The sequence below is a fragment of the Seriola dumerili genome, unplaced genomic scaffold, assembly GCF_002260705.1.
Source record: "Seriola dumerili isolate Sdu_G_001 unplaced genomic scaffold, Sdu_1.0 BDQW01000264.1, whole genome shotgun sequence".
NCBI lineage: Eukaryota > Metazoa > Chordata > Actinopteri > Carangiformes > Carangidae > Seriola > Seriola dumerili.
The window spans coordinates 876,615-891,626 of record NW_019174519.1 but is presented as its reverse complement, the minus strand read 5'-3'; the positions used below and the strand labels follow the sequence as shown (position 1 = coordinate 891,626).

Below are 15,012 nucleotides of genomic sequence, written 5' to 3'. Positions count from 1 at the left end.
AATGAATGATAAATATTATTTGAACAACTAAAGGTTGTTTCTAAATAAAAGAACCACTTAGAGGAAACGTGGTTTGGATTTTTGGTGCTTAGTGGTGTAAAGTTCAGCTGCACACAGATCTGACCATAGTGTTATTATTAACAGCCAGCAGATGATGAACCAGTGATAAATGTTGTGTTAGTAAAGTCAGAGAGTCAATACAAATTAAATCGGCCATTCAAAATAAAATCAATATAATAGGTTCAAGCCAGCACAGCTACACCCAACAGGTCATGAAATATTCTACAGCCATCAAACTCTTTCAAACTTACATAAACTAATCTCCAATATAGACAACAATAATATAGATAACATTAATATCCATAATAACGTTGATAACAGTAATATAGATAGCAGGGGAACAGACCCTAACAAAAATCAAATCATCAACACTTTTATATTTTTTTCAATACAAACAAAATAAAAAAAATCCTTCTCCTCCATGGTCACTCAGACTTGAAGGACTTCCCTGAGATTCTCTTGCACACCCTCTGTCTCTACCCACAACCAGCAGAACACTGGACCACCTCCTGACACAGAGGGACCACCAGGTCTGATGGCACCCCCTTCAGGTCTGGGATCTTCTTCAGTAACTCACAGGAAAGTTTCCAACATGTGGTGGAACCATGACATGAAGAACTGAATGGCTGTTTGAGAGCAGAGGAGGAACTATGCAGTGTTAGTGTGGTATTCCTAATAAAGTGATCAGTGAGTATGGATTTATTCAGACTTATCAATCTTTCCTCTGGTAGCTGAACTTGTGCATCAGCCAGCATATACAGTTACCTTTTACAGAGAGGAGAATGAAAGCACTGAGAAGTCTCACTTAAAAAAGAGAGAAACACAGTGTTTAATATTTATCATGAATAAATATTGAAGTTAAAGTTATAGATTTACTGTAGTCACAGTGTCATGTGAGTGTATTATTAATGCACCTGCACATCAGGTTTGTGTTACACCTGCTGTTTGTTTTTGATAAGTTCCAGTGTGTGTTTGCTCTGACTCTCACAGCAGTCTCCATCAGACAGATGTGTAAAAAACATCTGGCTCAGACACGCTGTCCTGATCATCAGGAGACATTTCTCCATGAACCTCAGAATAAGAACAGAGAGTTACTTCATAAACTGAAGACAAGAATAAATCCAGTTTATTCCTGTATGAAATTCAAACATTCAACATTATAAATATTCAGAAGCAGAAAGAGCTGATTGTTTAAACCTCATTGTCTTCATGATGGAGTAAAAACCTTTATAGCTTTATATCTGCAGGAGTCTGGTGACAGCTGATGGTAAAACAGACACAATAAAATAACATGTACACTGCCAGTGTTGGTGCAGTATGGGTAATGTAGTCAGAAGGTCATCGCAGCTGGGATGGTTGAGGTGTAGTTTGCAGAGTGAACACTCCTGAAACAAGAGAGACATGAAATTTATTCTGAAGACTTCTCTCTGACAACTTTTGTAAGAACAAAGAACACAAATATAAATATATGCATACAGGACATACATATACATTCATATACAGGACATACATATACATACACACATTCTATTATTGTTAAAGAACAAAAACCTAAAACTGAAATGTGTTCTGTTTAAACTGAAGTCAGACTTCAGTCTCAGTGTTCCTGTCTCATACAGACTGTTACTGGTTAAAGCTGCTTTATCTGTGTATTAACAACAGATCAAATCACTACATGTAACGTGTCACACGTATCATTTCAGTCTGCTGTCTCATTGTCTTGACTTTACCACCTGCAGGTTTACTGTTGTGTTTTTCTACCTGTCCACCAGGAGACAGACTCAGTCAGAGAGCAGCTGTGAACACAGTGCAGCTACAGAGGAGCTGGTGGACCAACACAGAGCTAAAAGAAAGAGAGGGAACACTGGACTGAGACTCAAAAGGAGACACAGACACCATGTTAATCGCAATGTTGATCTGTAACAGCTGGATGTGGAGATGACCAGCTGTCTGATCACATGTTCAACATATCAGCTTTATATGTTCACAGCTTGTTTCTGCTCAGAGACCTAAAACAAGTTGATGTAAGTTCCAGAGGAAGATTCCTCTGTCAGCAGCCTCAGTGACACTGTCCACTGGGATAGTCTTTCCTTGAGGAATCATCTCCACAGGAACCACAGAGGAAAGAGAGGTGTGGAGAGGGAACTTGAGAGGGAGGAGGTGAGAGAGAGGAGGAGAGAGAGGGAATGTGAGAGAGAGGAGGAGAGATAGGGAATGTGAGAGAGAGGAGGTGAGAGAGGAGGAAAGAGAGGGAACGTGAGAGGGAGGAGGTGAGAGAGAGGAGGAGAGAGAGGCACGGTGAGAGAGGGAAGGTGAAGGTGAGAGAGAGGAGGACAGAGAGAGGAGGAAAGAGAGAGACGGAGAGAGACGGGGATCACACCTGTTCACATTGACAGTGATGATGCTCTTCACAGGTGAGGTCTTGGGACCAGGAGCTGGACGAAACAGAGGCTCTTTGACGGGGGGTTTGGGACGGCGAGTGATGAAGGGATCAGCAGAGTGAGAGGGATAAGAGTCAAAGGTTCCTGCTTTCATCCCTCCAGCCTAACAGAGCAGAGACACATTACAGCAGCTCATCACTCATGCAGCATCATCTCCAGCTAACACAGCACACACACAGACACACACCCGTTTGTTGGGGGAGGGGGGCTTGAAGGGAACAGCAGAGACTCTCTGGGCTGGCAGGACTGGTCTATGTGCTGGGGACAGCGGCTTGTCACTGTGGTATGGGTTCACCTGGAAATAATCTCTGGGGTGAAGGTTCAGCTTGAAGGGACCGTCTCTGAACCTGGAGCGGTGGATTGCTGCCTCCCGCTGAAACACACATACACACACATAAACATTTACTTTTCAATAATTAAATGGAATCACCACAATCAGACATAAGAAATGAATCCATGTGAACATTCCACATAGAGTTGTGTGACCAATAGCAAGTCAAAATACGTCTTCTGAATCTACTGTGTTTATTTATTTATTAACTTTATTTAATCAGGAAGTCACAGTGAGATTGAGAACTCATTTACAAGTGAGACCTGAGAAGATAAAATAAAATAAAATAAATACAAACTAGAATCACCTCCTGGTGGTTGCCTGCCTCCTCCACTCAGACTAGTTTCAGGTTACATCCCTGTTTATCCAGAGTCACAGAAAATATGAACCATTTGTATGACTCTTTGTGATAATTGCTGTGTCTTGCAAGTCTTGAGTTATGGATAAAAAGTGTTTTGTCAGGTCAGAAATTCAAATTCAAAGACATTCAATCAAGTCATTACTGAAATACTGTGTCCATGAGAATGACACAGAAGGACGTACCATTGCAAAACAGTATGGTTCTGACTGTCGCCAGCATGGAGGAATAAAAATTCAGGTGTTGAAGGAAGCACACAGGCGTTAAACTGTGCTACCTGAGTCAGAGCACAGCATCAGGTTCTGGGTTTGAACCATGATGTAAGTCATGACTGCTGATTGGTCATTTTGTTAAGACATAACATCTCATTCTTTTACCGACTCTAGTCATCTGGATCCATCCTTGTGTTTAATGTCCAGTGAGAACAGTAAAATAAGAAAAGGAACGTATCATCCAGCTTATGTTCAGTATATTATTTGTCCCTATATGAGGATCAGTGTTGACTTGTTGTCTGATGGTCTGACTGCTCCATGTTTGTCTCTGACCATCTGATCTCTATGACCAGACTCAGTTAGGACATTTCCTTGATTCCTTGACCTGCAGACATGATGGTGTAGAGTTACCTTCAGAGCCTCTCTGGCTCTGTCGTAGGGCTCAGAGACGTAAACCTGCAGTCTAGACAGTGTGATGTTGGGATAGCTGCAGGGGAGAACAGATGTTACTGTCATCAGTCAGTCAGAACATCCTCATGATCAATAAATCATCCATACATCTAGGTTCATTCAAATAAAGTCCCTGTCCACTGATCTCTTTAAAGTGTAACTGTGTTCTTGCCATGAACCTGTAACCACTTCCTTTCTTGGGCGGTGAGGAGATGATGTTGCGTCCAGGCGAGCGATGAGGTTTCCAGGTGACAGTCAGAGGACTCATGGCTTCGACGGGTCCTGACAGAGTCCCATAGTAACTGCCTGACCCACAGCTGAAGGCAAACAGATAATATATATGTAATGTAGTGAGATAAAGTAGGAGATACAGCAGATAAATAACTGTCACTGTGTGTATGGACATGTGTGCACACATTGGGTCATGGTTGAAGATGTGAAAGGAAAGTTTGTACGGATGTTCAGTCAGAGTAGAAGAGACCACAGCTTCAGCTCAGGTACATTTAGATTCTGACTGAGTGGATCAGCTTCAAGTTTTCATGTTAGACCTGGACCTGGTTGTGGCCTAGAACACACACTCTCCAGTGAACATAATGACACCATGACTGATCCCCTACTGCCACCTTATCTATCAAGACAGCAGATGCAGGAGCCTGTGTATGTGTGTGTGTGTGTGTGTGTGTGTGTGTGTGTGTGTGTGTGTGTGTGTGTGTGTGTGTTCTCACAGCTTCTTGACACCGTTACTGGGCAGGAAGGCCTTGCCCAGGTTCTTCTTTGCCTGCTGGATGCGGTTCTGCTGGGCAAGTCTCAGCGGGTCACTCAGAGCCTCACGTTCAAAAACCCGTTTGAAGGACTTGTCGAAGAAGCCGCTCTGCAGAGCACAGCGTTGTGTGGCCACACCCGCCTGCATCTGCCGGCTGCGATAGGCCGACTCATTGAATGGATCTGGATTAGGGATCACATTCACACATGATCATATTGTGTAACTCTGAAGGAACATGAACATTCCTGTCATTGACATAAATTACAGCCAACAAGTCTCTTTCCTCTGTACCTTTGAAATCATTTAAAAGAGACAGAAGTGGACACGATGATGATCGTGTTATCCTCTACAGGAAACTCTTGGTATTCTTTACACATCATCAGATATCAGCTCAACCTGATATCTGCACTCACAGGCTTTTATTGTGAAGGATCCAGGAAGAGAAATAAATAGACTTTATTCTCACGGGAGGAGGGTGGAGTGTACTTGTCTCCTGAAGAGATGTAGCTCATCTCTTTAAACACACCCAGGCGCTCCATATCACTCTTTTCCTCAGCTGATGGCATCTTTACACTGTGGAAACACACACACACACACACACACACACGTACCATGTATTACTGATGTAACACTTGGGACACTGCTGGGCACTGTTAAACAAGATCAGGTGTAAAGCCAGTATCATCGTCCAGCCTCGTGTTGGTGTAACTCTGCTCTGTGTCACTGTGTCAGTCATTGTGGTAGAAAGTAGAACTCTTCCTTCCTCACTGGCTCAATCAATCTGTCTCTACCTGCATGCTCCCTGACCAAGTCAGCCTGCAGGGATGAGTAAGATTACGAGAAAATATCATGGATCTGAGTGAAGCATCAACCTCTGGGCCTGAAAAATTAAGAATCAACAATGAAGAACCAAAACCTGCAGTTCCTCTAATGAACACTAGAGTCTGGCTCCAACAGTGAGCCAATCTCCATAGACTCCCATGTTAAAATGTTAAAATTTACAGCAGAAATAAACATGTTTACAGCCTGGTACAAAAACAGTTTTGGTCTCTGTAGCTGATTTCCTCCTTCATGACAACTGTTATGTAGAATTGAGGGCGTGGCCTCTTTGAGTGACAGGTGGGTGAGCTCATGCTTGTCACAAACTGGCATGCACCAGAGTCTCAGCTCCAAAACACCCTACCTCTTTGACCATTTTTGGATAAGCTGAGTGTTAGGGGCAGAGTCAGACACTGCCAAGATGGCGATGGTGGAGCAGCTCACTCAGCTTCAGAAAGACAGAGACAAAACTCTCTCTAAGGTTAGTCCAGAGCTGATAGATGTTTCAAGATACGTCATCAGACAAGATTCACCTGCTGTGACGTCACAGACTGTCCTGACTGAGTGCCGGTTACTGTGTAAGTAACTAGTTAGTCAGTGTCTAATCCTAAATACCAGTTTAACAAGGACATGATGTAAAACACATTATAAACACATAGACTGAACACACACTCTGTTACATACAGTTATAAATATACTGTAGCCTACCTGTGGTGGACTGAAGCAGTGAATCTATCTATCTATCTATCTATCTATCTATCTATCTATCTATCTATCTATCTATCTATCTATCTATGTTTCAACTCTTCACATTCTCTGTTTGTGTATACAGGTTACCCCAGTTACAATGGTTACCCTGGAGAAGGGGAAGTAAAGTTCACCAGTGTTAGATCCTTTCCTGGAAATGAGACAATTGCCTTCAAAATAAAAGCATGCCATTTGTTTTACAGGTTTCATGGTGTACTGCACAAACTGAGTGATGTTTCTTTGATGAATGAGGACAGTAAGGAAGACCTCATGTGATGAAGCTTTTTGCTGTGTTTTTCCATTAGTGAGAAAAGAGAGGAGAGAGGCATTCCATTAGTGCTGATATAGAGTATAACAGCACTGGTACTTTTAACTAGCGCACCTGAGGCAACATGTAGACAAAGTAGCAAGCTAGTGTGCACTGTGCAGGTCGGGAAAATGTTTATGTGTTGCTTAGCAACAGTCCAGTACCAGTCCAGCTGCGGAACTATTTGTGTTGGTGTTGCCAAATAAACAAACGAATCATAATCTGGGCTAATATGGTGCTTGATGAACTGCTGTATAAAAGCAATATCATACTCAAGGTTGTGATGTTGTACTGAATATCAGCACGGCTATGATTGTCTTCGGTATTCTGCCTGCTGCCTTGTACCTATGACCAAGTCATAGCCGTGCTGGTATTCAGTACATCACTCCCTCTCGTGTGATTATGCTTAAGTATTGTCTCATCTCACTGTGCTGCAGAACAGAGAGGTTCAGGAGATCCTTTGTTCCCACTGCTATCAGGCTATACAAAACCTCAGCCAAAGGAAGTTGACTAATCTAATTCTTATTGTTTATTTATTATCAACTGTTATTATTATTTTATTATTATCAACAATGAGCTAATGGACATGTGAATTTCCCCTAGGGGATAAATAAAGTATATATCAATCTATCTATCTATCTATCTATCTATCTATCTATCTATCTATCTATCTATCTATCTATCTAATGAAGACTGGTAATCTAGCAAATATACAAAGTGGAAACAGCAGCTCTTGTTGTGTGGTTGCCTAGACAACAGGTTCTGTCAGTGTCTCTGAAGTCAGTTTTCAGGCTTTCCTCTAACAGACAGGTTGTCAGTCTGTGTGTCCTCAGGTAATGTGACAGAGTGCAGAAATTAACTTTTAGTTTTACTAGATAACTTTAGAAGTTGACTGTTGGTCACATGACAAAAACCTTCAGAAACTAGAATCACCTCCTCGTGGTTGTCTGCCTCCTCCACTTAGACTGGTTTCAGGTTACATTTCTGTTTATCCAGACTCATAGAAAAAATTAACCATTTGTGAGAAGTCTTGAGTAATGGCTGTGAGGTCACACTCATCTTGACCTTTGACCTTCGATCAACGAAATCTAATCAGTTTGTCCTTCACTCCAAGTGAATGTTTGTGCCAAATTTGAAGAAATTCCATCAAGGTGTTACCAAGATATCGTGTCCACTAGAACGGGATGAAGAGACGTTGCTCTGAATGTCGCCTGCACAGGGGAATAAAACAGAGTGAACTGTGGTGAAATGTGGTGAAGTTGTCAAATATTCTGGGTTGTGATTCATTTGTGTGTGTGAGTGTGTATGAAAAATACACTCTGATGAGTAGTTCTTTTTATGATATCTGTTCTGAGGGAAATAAGAGTAAATATTAGTGTAGAGATCAGATTTTATTTTACTGAACTCGTCATTCTCGGGATTTTTTGGTTGTTTCCTTGTGTCCATTTAGTTCAGCTGGTCATAAATCATTCTGATGTTTTGAAATAGTTGGGTTCATGTGATATTTCCACTGTGTGAGAGCAGGAAGGACAAGTCTTTGGTCCTTACTGTGACCTCTTTAAAGCACGTCCACTACAATTACTTGGAACAAATACAACACACTGTGGATCAACAGTAACGTTTGCGTGACAATTTTCATCAACTGGCATAAAAAGACACTAGTAAAGAAGCCAACAGACAGACAGAGGAGGTGAACACACTGCAGCAGGAATGGTCCCTGTGAGTCTCACACTATTAAAGTTATTATATTTGATGATTTATACTAATAATCAATGTATTAGAATTATAAAGTAACATAAAATAGAAATACTCCAGTAAACTATTGAGTTGCTGATGTGTTCAGAGGGGGGGTCATCCTGTTTGACTCTGGTTCTGGCTCTGGCTCCAGATCTTCTTCACAGTGAGTTTTTTCTGTACAGTCACTGGTTCCTTTGTAAAAGTGTTTGTGTGTTTGTGTGTGTTGTCTTTTTATTCTGACCAGTGTACAGCTCCAGTCTGTGTCTGCAGGCTCCATCGCCTCTAACTGATTTGACCCTGACACCAGTTCTCCAATAGAACCAGCGTTCCTCTAAGAAATGGTTGTAGATCTTCAGTGATGCTGTCTGTGTCCACAAGGTGGCAGTGCAGCTTTAGAAATGATGGGGGTGGATGATAAAAGTCTTTGGTGTAAAAATCTCAGTTGCTGTCAGATTTTCAGTAAACACTGAATAAACTTCACTGAAACTCTTACACATGTTCAGACCTTCAATAATCTTCAGCTGAATTTGAGACTGTTTCTCACTAAATGAAGCTTCAGACTGTCTGAATGTGAAGAGATGAAGAGAAGGAATAGAGAGAAGCATAAAGAGACAGAGGTGAAGTACAATGGAGGAGAAATGAAGAGACATGGAGACAGAATGGTCTACAGGGACATGAGGACACAGAGACAAAAAAGAGAGACAGAGACACTGAGTAAAATGGGGGTTGACTCTTTTAGCTAAATGTCCATAGAGAATGGGGGAGGGCAGCTCAACAGCAGCTGGGTCACACACACTTATGTTTTTCTAGCTGTGTGTTGAGCTCTGACCATCATATGATCATAATGTACATATGTATATGTTCATGTATATATATGTATATATAGTGCATCTGGAAATTATTCACACCCCTTCACTTTCCCCACATTTTGTTGTTACAGCCTTATTCCAAAATGGATTAAATTCCTTTTTTTCTCATCAATCTACACACAATACCCCATAATGACAAAGCGAAAAAGATTTTTTAGAAATTTTTGGAAATTTATTAAAAATAAAAAAATGAAATATCGCATGTACAAAAGTATTCACACCCTTTACTCTGTACTTTGTTGAGGCACCTTTGGCAGCGATTACAGCCTCAAGTCTTCTTGGGTATGAAGCTACAAGCTTGGCACACCTGTATGTGGGGTATTTCTACCATTCTTCTCTGCAGATCCTCAGGTTAGATGGGGAGCATCGCTGCACAGCTATTTTCAGGTCTTTGCAGAGATGTTCAATCGGGTTCATATCTGGGCTCTGGCTGGGCCACTCAAGGACATTCACAAATTTGTCCTGAAGCCACTCTTTTGTTGTCTTGGCTGTGTGCTTAGGGTTGTTGTCCTGTTGGAAAGTAAACCTTTGCCCTAGTCTGAGGTCCTGAGTGCTCTCTGGAGCAGGTTTTCATCAAAGATATCTCTGTACTTTGCTCCGTTTCATCTTTCCCTCAATCCTGAATAGTCTCCCAGTTCCTGCCGCTGAAAAACATCCCCACAGCATGATGTTGCCACCACCATGCTTCACCGTAGGGATGGTATTAGCCAGGTGATAAGAGGTGCCTGGTTTCCTCCAGACATGATGCTTGGCATTCAGGCCAAAGAGTTCAATCTTGGTTTCATCAGACCAGAGAATCTATTTTTTTGTACCCTTCCCCAGATCTGTGCCTCAATACAATCCTGTCTCGGAGGTCTATAGACAATTCCTTTGACTTCATGGCTTGGTTTCTGCTCTGACATACACTGTCAACAGTGGGACCTTATATAGACAGGTGTGTGCTTTTCCAAATCATGTCCAATCAATTGAATTTACTACAGGTGGACTCCAATCAAGTTGTAGAAACATCTCAAGGATGATCAGTGGAAACAGGATGCACCTAATCTCACTTTTGAGTGTCATAGCAAAGGGTGTGAATACTTATGTACATGCGATATTTCAGTTTTTTATTTTTAATGAATTTGCAAGAATTTCTAAAAAACCTTTTTCACTTTGTCATTATGGGGTATTGTGTGTAGATTAATGAGAAAAAAAGGAATTTAATCCATTTTGGAATAAAGCTGTAACATAACATAATGTCGGGAAAGTGATGGGGTGTGAATACTTTCCGGGTGCACTGTATATATATATATATATATATATATATATATGTATGTGTGTGTGTGTGTGTGTCATAATCATAACAAACATTATCTCAAGGTTCTTTACAGGGTTAGGTGTGTTAGGTGTAGACCTGACATTATTTTATATTCATTTTTCAGTTCCAGTTAAATTCAGTTCTTTAGATTCATTTGAACTAATAATGATCTCTGTAGCTTTTTAAACTGTGTTTGTGTGGACTGTAAAGTGGGCATGAGCTAGGTTCAACAACAACACCTGGTTTCATTCACAGAGTACAGAGTACACCTGTACTGTCAGTACACCTGTACTGATACATCATTGCTGATAAAACTTTATTTTAACATCAATAAGAAACATTATGAACAATAAATGATTTATTAATGACTATAACTCATCATATGAATCATCATCAGTAACTGGTGTATAAACAGATGATGAATAATCAACAACAACAGCTGTAATCACATCAAATATGCCCCTTTATTTCGAAGTATTTATTATGTTTAATAATCAAGTATTTATTTATTTGTAAACTCTCTATGAAAGCTGAGTAAACCCTGCTGATGAGATTAGATGTGGCTGAAAGCCTTGGGAGAAATCCAGTAAGGGGACCCTGAGTTTAAGTAATGATTCGCAGACCATGAGACAGATCAAAAACTTGAAGAGAGAAGTAGTGAAGACAGACAGATGTGAACATCTACTGTGGACACCAGCCTCACAGGAGGACGAGACAGAGTCACAGTCCAGTCCTGCAGTCCAGAGTCAAACCTGTGTCTTTGGTCTGAGGACCTGATTCACCAGCACAGACTGAACACTGCAGAACCAACTGAGTCTGACACTAAACATGGTGTAAAACCTGTGACACTGGTAACACATACTGAGGGAGAGAGACTATAGCAGAGATACAGAGAGAGAGAGAGACTATAGCAGAGATACAGAGAGAGAAAGAGAGAGAGAGAGAGACTATAGCAGAGATACAGAGAGAGAGAAACAAATGAGAAGACTGAGCTATCAGTTCAGTACAACAACACACTTTTTAAAAAGTTTTACTGAAGTCACCAATCGTTAATTGATCTGACCACATCAACAGTCTCCTCTCATCCGGCTCTACAGCGCCCTCTTGTGATGAATCATCTCCTCAGCTCAGCAGAGAGCATCAGTTTGGCCTCCATCACTTCATGAGTCAAACAGTCATCAGATCTTATTTAGAGGAACTTTCTGCAGATACAATGAACTGAGGCTCATTTACATCTTTCATCTTAACAGATACAAAACTGATCTGTGACAGACTCAGTGAATATCTAAATGTCTCAAACTGGACTGTACAGGATCATCCTGACATTTCGTTTCGTTGTCTCCCGCTTATCCGGATCCGGGTCGTGGGGGCAGCAGCCTCAGCAGAGAGGTCCAGACAGCCCTCTCCCCAGCCACTTCCACCAGCTCCTCCGGGAGAATCCCGAGGCGTTCCAAGGCCAGCCGAGAGATATAATCCCTCCAGCGTGTCCTTGGTCGACCTCGAGGTCTCCTCCCGGTGGGACATGCCCGAAACACCTCCCCAGGGAGGCGTCCAGGAGGCATCCTCACCAGATGCCCGAACCACCTCAACTGGCTCCTCTCGACATGGAGGAGCAGCGACTCTACTCCGAGTCCCTCCCGGATGACCGAGCTCCTCACCCTATCTCTAAGGCTGAGCCCGGCCACCCTGCGGAGGAAACTCATTTCGGCCGCTTGTACTCGCGATCTCATTCTTTCGGTCATTACCCAAAGCTCATGACCATAGGTGAGGATCGGAACGTAGATCGACCGGAAACAACACGGTCGTAAGCCTTCTCCAAATCCACAAAACACATGTGGACTGGATTGGCAAACTCCCATGCTCCCTCCAGCACCCTAGCGAGGGTAAAGAGCTGGTCCACAGTTCCACGCCCAGGACGAAAACCACATTGCTCCTCCTCGATCTGAGGTTCAACTATCGATCGGACCCTCTTTTCCAGTACCCTGGCATAGACCTTACCAGGGAGGCTGAGGAGTGTAATTCCACGGTAGTTGGAACACACCCTCTGGTCACCCTTCTTAAAGATGGGGACCACCACCCCGGTTTGCCACTCCAAAGGCACTGCCCCCGATGTCCACGCAATGTTGCAGAGGCGTGTCAACCAAGACAGCCCTACAACATCCAGAGCCTTGAGATACCCAGGGCGGATCTCATCAACCCCCGGGGCTCTGCCACCGCGCAGTTGTTTCACTACGTCGGCGACTTCTGCCCCGGAGATTAGATCATCCATCCCCAGGTCTCTTGGCTCTGTTTCCTCTACGGAATACGTGTTGGTGGGATTGAGGAGCTCCTCAAAGTATTCCTTCCACCGTCCTACTATATCCTCAGTTGACGTCAGCAGCTCCCCGCCCCCACTGTAAACAGTGTGAGCGAGTTGCCGCCTTCCCCCCCTGAGGCGCCGGACGGTTTGCCAGAACCTTTTTGGAGCCGATCGATAGTCTTCCTCCATTGTCTCACCGAACTCCTCCCACGTCCGAGTTTTTGCCTCAGCAACTGCCGCAGCTGCACTCCGCTTGGCCCGCCGGTACCAGTCAGCTGATTCCTGAGACCCACAGGCCAACCACGCCCTGTAGGCCTCCTTCTTCAGCCTGACGGCTTCCCCCACCGCCGGTGTCCACCAGCGGGTACGGGGGTTACCGCCACGACTGGCCCCAGCTACCTTGCGGCCGCAGCTTGCAACAGCCGCCTCAACAATAGCAGAGCGGAACAAGGCCCATTCGGACTCAATGTCCCCCACTGCCCTCGGGACGCGGTCGAAACTCTGCCGGAGGTGTGCGTTGAAAATCATCTTGACGGGTTCTTCCGCCAGGTTTTCCCAGCAGACCCTCACAACCCGTTTGGGCCTGCCAGGTCTGCGCGGCGTCTTCCCCCGCCATCTGATCCAACTCATCACCAGGTGGTGGTCGGTTGACAACTCTGCTCCTCTCTTTACCCGAGTGTCCAAAACATGCGGCCGCAGGTCTGATGATACGACTACAAAGTCGATCATAGACCTGCGACCTAGGGTGTCCTGGTGCCAAGTGCACCTGTGGACATCCTTATGTTTGAACATGGTGTTAGTTATGGCCAAGCTGTGACTAGCACAGAAGTCCAATAACTGAACGCCGCTCGGGTTCAGATCGGGCAGGCCGTTCCTCCCCACCACACCCTTCCAGGTCACGCTGTCATTGCCCACGTGAGCGTTGAAGTCTCCCAGTAGGACAATGGAGTCCCCTTTCGGGGCACTTTCCAGCACCCGTCCCAAGGACTCCAAAAAGGGCGGGTAGTCTGAACTGCTGTTCGGCGCATAAGCGCCGACAACAGTCAGAACCCGATCCCCGACCCGAAGGCGCAGGGACGCAACCCTTTCGTCCACCGGGGTAAACTCCAACGTACAGGCAGAGAGCCTGGGGGACACCAAAAAGCCCACCCCGGCTCTCCGCCTCTCACCCGGAGCAACTCCAGCAAAGAGGAGAGACCAGCCCCTCTCAAGGACTTGGGTTCCGGAGCCGACGCTATGTGTCGAGGTGAGGCCGACTATATCTAGCCGGTATCGCTCGACCTCTTCCACAAGCTCCCGCTCCTTCCCCGCCAGAGAGGTGACGTTCCATGTTCCAAAAACCAGTTTCCGTAACCGAGGATCGGACCGCCAAGGCCCCCGCCTTGGTCTGCTGCCCAATCCACAATGCACCGGATCCCTCTGACTCTTCCTGCAGGTGGTGAGCCCACTGGGAGACGAACCCATGTAGCCGGTTCGGGCTGGGCCCGGCCGGGCCCCATGGGCTAAGGCCCGGCCACCAGGCGCTCGTCCACGGGCCCCAACCCCAGGCCTGGCTCCAGGGCGGGGCCCCGGTGTCCCTCCGGGCCGGGTACTCGGGTTCTTGTTAGTACTCGTCATAAGGATCTTCTGAACCGTTCTTCGTCTGGCCCTTCACCTAGGACCAATCTGCCTTGGGAGACCCTACCAGGGGCAAAATGCCCCCGACAACATAGCTCCTAGGGTCATTAGGGCTCTCAAACTCCTCCACCACGGTAAGGTGACGGTTCAAGGAGGAGTCATCCTGACATGTGACTCAGTAAATGTACAGAGACAGTTAGAAGTGAAATCCTCTACATACTCTACATTCCTGCTCAGGCGTCAGTACAGTGACATAACATCACATGAGAGCTGGACACACCCCTTCCTCACTGGTCTCTGCTTCTCGTGTAGAAACTGGACAAACAGTACACTAACGCTGGGTAGTTCCTCAGTTCTTCATGTCATGGATCCACTAGATGTTGAAACTTTCCTCTGAGACTCTGCTCCATGTTGACATGATGCATCACATTCATGCTGCCAGTCTCCTGTTCTACCACGTCTCAAAGGTGTTCTACTAGATTCAGATCTGAAGTTCACTGAACTCACAGTTGATGAAACCAGTTTGTGACATGGAGCATTATCCTGCTGGAAGTCACCATTAGAAGATAGTGAACAGTGGCCATGAAGGGATGAACATGGTCAGCAACAATACTCAGATAGACTGAAACATTCAGAATAGGATTGATTGGTATTAAGAAGAAAACATTCCCCACACCATCACACCACCACCACCAGCCTGGACTG

At 44.6% G+C, this 15,012-nt stretch overlaps 1 protein-coding gene across 2 annotated transcripts; it reads right to left on the bottom strand.

Moving 5' to 3' along the window:
- Window positions 1-1,197: 1,197 nt before the first annotated feature.
- Window positions 1,198-6,206, bottom strand: cunh4orf47 (chromosome unknown C4orf47 homolog). Of its 2 annotated transcripts, none has more exons than XM_022757136.1 (8): window positions 6,143-6,206; window positions 5,082-5,188; window positions 4,578-4,797; window positions 4,032-4,169; window positions 3,814-3,889; window positions 2,689-2,874; window positions 2,441-2,604; window positions 1,198-1,445 (listed from the first exon to the last, which is right to left on the bottom strand). In XM_022757136.1, the coding sequence occupies exons 2-8, from the start codon at window positions 5,179-5,181 to the stop codon at window positions 1,391-1,393; spliced, it is 939 nt and encodes a 312-aa protein (XP_022612857.1). In that variant the 5' UTR covers window positions 5,182-5,188; window positions 6,143-6,206; the 3' UTR covers window positions 1,198-1,390. The 2 variants fall into 2 exon arrangements, with proteins under 2 accessions (XP_022612857.1, XP_022612858.1); XM_022757137.1 differs by having other exon boundaries at window positions 2,797-2,874.
- Between the last annotated feature and the right edge of the window lie 8,806 nt (window positions 6,207-15,012).